The sequence below is a fragment of the Panthera leo genome, chromosome E3, assembly GCF_018350215.1.
Source record: "Panthera leo isolate Ple1 chromosome E3, P.leo_Ple1_pat1.1, whole genome shotgun sequence".
NCBI lineage: Eukaryota > Metazoa > Chordata > Mammalia > Carnivora > Felidae > Panthera > Panthera leo.
Genome location: NC_056694.1, coordinates 23,953,104 through 23,962,514, shown reverse-complemented (window position 1 = coordinate 23,962,514; position 9,411 = coordinate 23,953,104). Strand labels below are relative to the sequence as shown.

General features: G+C 45.0%; 1 protein-coding gene across 9 annotated transcripts in view; it reads left to right on the top strand.

Moving 5' to 3' along the window:
• The first annotated feature begins 340 nt into the window (after positions 1-340).
• The window catches only part of VWA3A (von Willebrand factor A domain containing 3A), a 61,321-nt gene continuing 52,250 nt past the window's right edge, over positions 341-9,411 (top strand). The window contains exons 1-4 of one of the 9 annotated variants that reach the window (XM_042922583.1): positions 341-405; positions 944-1,051; positions 5,940-6,027; positions 6,347-6,470. In XM_042922583.1, the coding sequence (XP_042778517.1) occupies positions 5,966-6,027; positions 6,347-6,470 (186 nt within the window). In that variant the 5' untranslated portion in view covers positions 341-405; positions 944-1,051; positions 5,940-5,965. Of the gene's footprint in view, positions 1,058-1,183; positions 1,251-5,939; positions 6,028-6,346; positions 6,471-9,411 lie in introns of all 9 variants that reach the window. The other 8 variants (XM_042922582.1, XM_042922581.1, XM_042922580.1 and 5 more) reach the window with 8 other exon arrangements.

Below are 9,411 nucleotides of genomic sequence, written 5' to 3'. Positions count from 1 at the left end.
GCCCACAGTAACGGGTAGGTAAACAATGTCGATTTTGGGGGGATTTGTTGTTTCCCATCTGGACAAAGGAGCCACTAGTAGTGTCAACATTGGAAGAGGTACTCTGCTGTATGATGGTTACCACAAGTAGCACATGCTCTAAATTGTAAAATCAAAGGTTCATAAAGTGAAGATAGTGATTTGAGAAATTACTTAGATGAACTAAGTAGAGATCTCCTAGCCTCTTACAAGCTGGTAGACATTGGGTACATCACTTCTCTCTTGACTTCCATAAAAGGAGTTGAGTTGAAGAGGTCCCCAACTATGGGCCAAGGGCTGGTTACATCACAATCACCTGGGACCATTGTTAAAGATTCCTGTTCCCACACTCTACCACAGTTCTGTACCAGTCTCCCAAATGCAAGTGTATGTATGTTTTCTTAGCAAACAACCCACGAGCACCTGGGTTTGGGAACCACTGCAGTGGACGATATCTTATGACACTGAGAGGTCACTGAGCCCGCAGCTGTATTAGCCAGGTTTGGATGAGGACAGACCTGGTGGGGGTGAAGGAATGCCAGGCCTCTCTCAGGGTGTGTGCTGGGGAGACCCCAGAGAATCTGAGGAGTAGAGACAGTTACCACCTTTCACGCCTGACCTAGCGCCTTGCAGGCTCTCTGCTATCTGTCTTCAGTTCCTACCACAGGATGTAACCTGGGCTCGGTACTGGTCTAAACTAGAAATAGAAAAGAAGTCCAAACCCTGCTTCCAGGCTTTTGTAAAGGTGGAGAGAAGCAGAGTGCCTGGGGAGAGGTTGTTATCAACGACAAAGTGGTAATGTCCTCCCTGGGGTGAGGGCAGGTTTTTTGGTTTTTGGTTGTTGGTTTTTTTTCCCCCCTGTCCCCGCCTCAGGCTAAAGTGGTGCAGTCTGTTACCTTGGAGACCAGCTAACACTTCCTGGCAGGGCGAGCTTCACTGTGGAGTCGCTTGGAGGAGCTTAGAGGAAGTGGGAGCCAGGAAAAGCAGAGACCTCTCCTCTCCCAGAGATGGAGAAATAAATGAAGAAATGCAGGTGAGGGTGAGTGTCACAGGGTTGGCAGGGTGGTAAGAGAGGGTGAGGCACATTCAGACGCTAAGCTCAGAACCGAGTGAGAAAGCCTGGGCCCTTAGGCCTCCACTCCCTACAAACCAGGCACTGTTCCAGGTGCTGGAGATGCAACAGTGGGCAAGGAAGGAGTCAGGCTGCTTGGGAGAAGGACGGTGATAACTTGGTATGAGGCAGCCCCAGGCGGGTGGCAATGGGAGGAAATGATTTCCTTCCTGGGGACCGGAAGGCAGCAAATGGGGTTCAGGAAAGACTTGCTGGGTTTTCTTGTCAAACAAAAAGGGCAAAGGGCGTTTCTAGAAGTAGATCCAACTGGAGCTAAGAAGGCTATGCAACAGCAAGGTGTATGTAAGTAGGGGTTGCCAGGGGCCATAGAAGGGTAAGAGATGATGTGGAGAGGTAAGAACAGGTCCTGAGGGAAAGTAAACCTTGCAAAGAAGGTTCAGCTTGATTATCCACAGGCGCCATGGCAGTTTCTAAACAGGTGAACAACTGCACGTCGGAAAAATCATTCTGTCAGTAGAATGTAAAATGCATTGGATGGGGGCAAGACTTCAGTTATTTGGCCATTCAAAATACAAACCCTGGGGATGGTTTCTTCTGGATGTTTAGGAGAATCCAGCTATTAGCAAACCGGGAAGTTAGGGGGAGCTTTTCTTTTATCCGCTCACCAGAGCTATCTCCTTTTGCCCACAACGCCATCTTCTAAGGGCCAGCTTCCATATTCTCTTCCCCACCTGAGCCCGGTCCCCCAGAGTAATGTGACCCACCTTTGTCTGAACTCTGGACCTGCCCTGAGTACATTTAGTCAGATATTTTTTTTGACCAGCTACTATGTTCTAGGCACTGATTAGGTGAAATTCTAATAGAAATGAACGTAACTAAGTCCCTGCCCTCGTGGATCTTTTAGTGGGTTGATGGGCGGGGGCAAACAGTAATAAGCAAATTTGGAGCTTGTCAGATTATAAAACAAAACGGGCTCTGGAGAAAACAAGGCAGGGTGGAGGGGGTACTCTTTGAGATGGTTTAATCAAAGGAGCCGTCTCTAAATGGGTTTCATTTGAGCAAAGACCTGAGGGTAAGGGCTGTGTCCAGTTCTCTCTGCCTCCCCAGTACCAGCTCTTTCTGGCATCCCTGCAAACACCCTAAAAACATTCGTGGAATGAATGATCACTTTAAGCTGAAGTGCTTGAAGAAGGAGCAAGTTATTCTGATGCTGTTCTACATTTCTATAGTACTCTGTATTTACAAAGCTCTCTGATATTCTCAATTTCCTTTGACCCCTTGACAATTGAGTTGAAGCAGACCAAGCAGTTAACAGTAACCCCATTCCACTCAGCAGATTGAAGAAACCCAAGTTCTGGTGCTTTCTGAAACACCACACCCTTCTCCATCAGTGACCACATCGATCGCCCTAGAATCCCATCCTCAAGTAGGCCTCTGAGTTCATGATTGTTAATCATTCACAGAAAAGAAGGAACCAGAGCACTGTGGGGCGTCCAGCGTTCACAAGGCATTTCTATTTCAACAGTCCCTGCCACTGGTCTCTCAGCCAGGCGTACTGAAGGAAAGCCAGTTGTTTTTTAAACATTTTTTAGCATTAACACTGCCACATTATCTTGGTGCTTCCCAGATGACAAAGCATCCTCTCAATAAAAGATTAAAAACCCCAGAGAGAAAAGCAAGTTGCCGAACCATCACTAGGCTATTTTATTTAATGATTTCATAAGAACACACGCTTTTATTTTTCAAGCTGCAACTCCATTTGGAGTTTCTCACTTGCTGTGTCTTGGCCAATGTTTTTTTGGTTGCAAGTAACAGACACCTAAATGAGCTAGCTTCAGCAGAAATATTGGGAATTATAAGGAACGGGGTTTTTCATGGAAGCCAAGAGCAGAAGGTGAGGGCAGCTGTCACAGGTGCCTGGGATTACCATTTAGAAGTTCCAGAACCAAGGCAGTTTCTTGACCTCCTCCTCTCCCTTCACCTCCCCTCCCCCAAACATTTATGGCTAGCCAGTCCCTGCTCTCATGTAACTTACAGTCTAATGGGAGAGAGACACCACAATTTTAAAAAATCACACCAATGAATGTATCGTTCTAAATTAAAAATAAAGTATTCCAAAAGAAAGCACAGATCTATGAAAGTTTAGATAACACAAAGAAACTGGAAATAAAGTGGGAAGGTGAAGACTTCCCAGAGGAATTGACACTTATGCTGCAATACCAAGAATGAGTGGGGGAGGCGAGGAGGAGGTAGAATGCTCCAGAGCAAAGACAGCACATGAAAAGGCCCTGTGGTTGAAGGAAATGTACACCATTCTAGGAACTGAAGGGAGGAGTTGTGGAACACAGAAGGAGGGCAGGGAGCAGGAATAAAGTGGGAAAGCTGGAGAGGTACAGCTGGGCAGCAGCCAGATCAGGCAAGACTTCAAATGCCATCTTGAGGACCTTCATCCTAGAAATGAAGGGAAGCCTTAGGGAGAAGAGGGCATATGACATTCGATTTGTGTTTTTAAAAGCTCACTCTGACTGCAGTGAGAACAGACAGGATGGGGGTCTGGAGGGGGCGTCTGAGGGGATGTAGGGAGGCCAGTGAGGGTCTACTGCAGTTGTCTGTGGCAGAGATGACAGTGACCTGGATACCGAATGTCACTGGAGACAGATAAGTGGAGAGATTTGAGAGAAGGAAAGTTAACAAGATTAGGTGATGGATTGGATATGGGGAATGAGGTGTCAGGAGTAATTCCTAGGTTTCTGACCCATGTGAATAGATGGAGAGTGGCTGTGTTCTCTCAGCTGGAGAACAGTGAAAAGACAATTGGTCTGTAGGGAATAAATGAATTCAGTCTTGGACACGTTGAGTTTGAGGCACTTCAGGAGGAAATATCCAGTGTCGATGAATACACGAGTCTGCAGTCAGAGTGGGAGGTCTGGATTTTTGACATACATTTTGGGAGTCATTGATGTATGTAGGTGGTAGTTGAAGCCACGGGCAAGGAAGGGTAAGACCACCTAGGAAAAGCAGATAGAGAAGGGAAGAGTGCACAATTTAGCCTCAAGGAACACCGACCTAAACCACTTTAACTGCTCAGGTAGAGGAGCCCGAGCCTGGAAGGGAGACCAGGAAGGAGCCGGCAGAGAGGGAAGAAGGCAGGAGAGAATAGCCCTGGGGAAACCAAGGTGGGGACGACCACTCACTACTCTTGATCTGAAGACAGGCTTTTCCTGCTTCTAAATGTACATGGTGGCCCCATAGCTCGTAATTCCGAATTCCCAGGGAGGATCTGATGGATCCATCTTGTTCCTGTCCACTGCTGACTTGCTGATCAGCTGTAAGGAGAAGGCTGCAGGGTCACCTCTTTGAGTGTAGATGGAGTTCACAAAGAAAAGAACTCAGTCTTATCTCAGTATTTGCCCCTCATCTCTCTCTTCTTAAAGTCCTTATGGTCACTCATTGCCCTCTCCACCCAGTTCAGCCCTCACCATGCTCTTTACATGGCCACTGAGGACCTTAGCTATCCAAAAATAGATCCCTTGCCTGATTAGTCTCCATCATATCATCCTGTTCACATCTTTCCTAGCACTTGCCACAATTTCTGTATACTCTAATTAAAAAAAAAAAAATCTTAATGTTTATTTTTGAGAGACAGAGACAGAACGTGAGCAGGGAAGGGGCAGAGAGAGAGGGAGACACAGAATCTGAAACAGGTTCCAGGTTCCGAGATGTCAGCACAAAGCCTGACATGGGGCTTGAATTCATGAATCGCGAGATCATGACCTAAGCCAAGTCGGAAGCTTAACTGACTGAGCCACCCAGGTGCCCCGTCTATATTTAATTTTTTAACATCTGTCTCCCCCTCTAGAATGTAAGCTCTCTGAGGCAAAGACAGATATCTAGCTCAGTGGTTCTCAACTGGGGACAACTGTGCTCCTCGATGAGACATTAGGCCATGCCTAGAGACTTTTTTTTTTTTTAAGTTTATTTACTTTAAAAAAAAATTTTTTTTTTAACGTTTATTTATTTTTGAGACAGAGAGAGACAGAGCATGAACGGGGGAGGGTCAGAGAGAGGGAGACACAGAATCTGAAACGGGCTCCAGGCTCTGAGCTGTTAGCACAGAGCCTGCCGCGGGGCTCGAACTCACGGACCACGAGATCGTGACCTGAGCCGAAGTCGGCCGCTTAACCGACTGAGCCACCCAGGCACCCCAAGTTTATTTACTTTTTGAGAGACAGCATGAGCAGGGTAGGAACAGAGGTGGGGGTGGGGGGTGGGAAAAGAGGATCCAAAGCAGGCTCCGCACTGAGAGCGGACAGCCCAGATGCAGGGCTCAAACTCATGAACTGTGAAATCATGACCTGAGCCAAAGTTGGATGCCCAACCACTGAGCCACTCAGGCACCCCTTGGGACATTTTTTTTTAAAGTTTTATTTATTGAAGTAATCTCTACACCCAACATGGGGCTCAAACTCATGACCTTGAGATCAAGAGTCACATGCCCCTCCAACGGAGTCAGCCAGGCCCTCCATAGAGACATTTTGGTTGTCACAATTCGGGAGGCAAGAATGCTATTGGCATCTAGTGGGTCGAGGCTTAGCAGCATCCCACAGCCTCACAAGCAAGAATGACCCTGTCCAAAATGTCAACAGTGCTAAAGTTGAGAAGCTGCTGTTACCTTGTTCACCATATCCTCAGCACCTAGCACACAAAGCCTGATACCTAGGAGGTGTTCAATAAGCACTTATTAAATGGATGAATGACAGGAGAATTGAGTTGACTATAGACACCCCAAGGCTGTTATCTCTATGCTGCATTTATCTTTCTCTTTTCTGGTATTCTGTTTTCTCTCTAGGAAAATAAGCGTTGGGTGTTTTTATAATGGCTACAGAAACTAGTCATGTCTTCCATGGTCAAGATGATAAGTTTCTGGAAAACCACTGGTAAGGATCTTTGATTTTTTCAAATGAAAACAATAGTAACAACATTTTGTTCGAGACAGTCGATGGGGGAATACTTGTCTTGAAGCGAGACTGGGTAAATGGTCATGGCATCATCTTATGCCCAAGGGCTTCAGTTTTCTCACTACCAGAACCATAGAATAAAATGTCTTATGAACCTGGAGCCCACCTCTTATCAGGACTCTGCAGGAACCCTTCCCATTTACCATAGGGAAATAAAAATGTCTCTGGAGAACCTGACAATGTGGAGTCAATGTCTAGTGCTGGGACATTGATCAATCGCTCACTGTGTGTTTTGTAGTGTAAGGAGAAACAATGACAGAGATTCAAAGAAGCACTTGGACCAGAAGGATATCCATGGACTCAGCCAAAATCCAGACAATGGACTACTGGTTACAAATGTTAACCAGACACAGGATTTACTGGTAAAAACCATAGTGCTTTAAGTGAGTCACAGTGCTTACAAGTCATAGTCAGGGAATGCAGAATGTGTTGTTTCTTTCTTCACATATGATCTTGGGGTTAAAAAGATTAGTTAAGCATTCATCTCTAATCCTCTGCCTTTATTTGTTTGTTTGTTTGTTTGTTTGTTTATGAGAGTGCAAGTGGGGGAGGGAGGGGTAAAGGAAAGAGGGGGAGAGAGAGAGGGAGAGAGAGAGAGATTCTCAAGAAGGCTCCACACCCAGCATGGAGCCCAATGCAGGGCTCGATCCTGCAACCCTGAGATCATGATCTGAACCAAAAGCAAGAGACAGATGCTTAACCATCTAACCCATCCTCTGCCTTTAGAAATGACAGGCATATCTATGCTTTTATGCAAATTCTATAGCCTTTTTGGCCATATCATTAAATATTCAGGAGTATATGAAGATTGTCTATATTATCAAAGCCTGAAGACTAAGGAATGTAATTCTAAAATTCCCCTTTCTAAGATTTGTCTTTCTGTGAGGATTCCCTAAAACCTAGATCCAAAAATCCATTTCAGAAGTGCTATCAGAGCAAGAGCATTATGGCAGGAGAATTAACTTCTAGAATAACCAGAACTGTGGTTTTAGACTGACTTTTAGGTTTTAGTTCATGTCAATGAAATATTTTCCCACAATGGTGGCTAGAGTGTCTAGAACTCAGAATTCACTCTACTACAGAAACTATTGTGATCAGGAGTTGTTAGGTACAAGCCTGGCCTATAATCATCGACCTCATCTACACAAGAGTTTAAAGATGATACCTTTGTAACGATAATCAGTCCAAAAACAATACAGTTTTAAGGCTGGCAATTAAACAATCAGGAAAATGGTCCTATTTTACTTTTCTCAAGTATTGTCACTAATAGGAAAGCAATTTTAATGAAAAGAAAATGAGGAAATGTCAGTAGAGTCTTGAGATTCTGGGGGATTCTTTCAATGACTTCAGATGTTGATAATATGGGTCTTTGCTTCATCTAATTTCATGTCAAATACATGACTTCCCAGGTGTACAAGGGCCACTCATACAATTATCAGCCACAGCTGGGACCTCCTATACCTCACAAATGAATAGCAGTGGGAAAGATGGAAAGGATCACGCCAACGTAAAGAGCTTACGACTCTCTATGTAAAGCACATACCTTATTATATGATCAGTATGCCCTACCATCAAAATCTATAATGCCTATGTGTTAATGGTGGACCTTCAAATATTAATGATACAAAATCCATGCCCCAAAACATGATATATTATTTCAAATTCAAGTGAAATGGAAGAAAGGTGAATTCTCAATCCACCATGCACGGAGTCCTCAACCAGGGAGTCAAGTTGAGTCCTGAAAGATGAAGAGAGTGACATCTAGTGTTCATACTATGTAAAGCAGGGTTTCCCTAAATGTGAGATGGGGGGGACCATGATTTTAGTTGATGCTGTTCAAGGGCAGGACATTAATTAGCATAAAATCACACGAGAAATTTACCTTTTGATCAGTTCTCCCTCAATCCTTTATTAGAATAGTCACAGTTTGGAGCTAACTTGAGCTTGGGTTTGAATCTCAGCTGTGCCACATACCAGCTTGTGTGACTTTGGGAAAACTATTTAAATTCTCTGTGCCTCAGTTTTCTTTCTTTTTAATTTTTTTAAAAAATGTTTAATGTTTACTTATTTTTGAGAGAGAGGCATGAGCATGAGCATGAGCATGAGCAGAGCATGAGCAGGGGAGGGGCAGAGAGAGAGGGAGACACAGAATCTGAAGCAGGCTCCAGGCCCTGAGCTGTCAGCAACGAGCTAGACGCGGGGCTTGAACCCAGGAACCATGAGATCATGACCTGAGTTGAAGTTGGACACTCAACCGACTGAGCCATCCAGGTGCCCCATGTGCCTCAGTTTTCTTGTCAGTAAAATGGGGTAATGACAGTAACACCTTTGTAGAATTAAATGAGTTAATGTGTGAACAGTGCTTGACACATAAGTGCTATTCAAGTGTTTGCTCTTAGTGTTGTTCACACTTCTTTAACACTTCTTTCTTTCTTTCTTTCTTTCTTTCTTTCTTTCGCTAATTTCCTTTAGAAACAGGGCAGTGAGCAGGCTTCAGGCACAGAACTGAGGGCATACAATGCTATCTAGCTGGAATATAATAACATTTCATTTTCATTGAGGGGGGCAATAAGGATCATTGTTCAGATCTGGTTTGGGTTTTTTTTTTTAAGGTTGTTGTTTTTTAAGTTTTATTTATTTATTTTGAAAGAGAGCATGGGAGGAGCACAAGTGGGCGAGGGGCAGGGAGAGGGAAAGAGAATCCCAAGCAGGCTCCACACTGAGCCCGATGCACGACTGTGAGATCATGACTTGAGCCGAAATCAGGAGTCAGACTTTTAACAGACTGAGCCACCCGGGTGCCCCATTGTCGAGATCTGTTAATGCAGCAACATGCACAGCTGGTGCTGCCGTAGCTTCACATGCCTGTGTCCCAGGTGAGAAAAGAGCCACACCCACTGGGCCAGCATCACAAAGCAAGTGGATGGAGAACCCCACATACTGCACTCTCTTCTCTCCTGCTCTTCTTTAGACTTTCCTCTTCCTGTGTCTTCCACCCTGCCTAGTGGAGCTCAATCAGCTATCCGCAGAATTTTCAACCTCCTGTCCTCCACCTCACCCAGTACAATGAAAGCCCTGACAAATACAACCCAAGCAGCAATAACTTAGGGTTCAAGCAAGTGCCCGGGAGATGGGCGCAGCCATTTTTGAATGTAGATGGGGGTCTTGGTGGGATAAACAGTGTGTAGACCTACTCCCCAGTCATCAGATGCTGCATGGCAGTTTCTGTCATAGTGGGACTGAGCCGGCCTCCCTTATGATGCTGTTTCACACCCTGAGTGAGTCATGACCAATTCTGGCAAC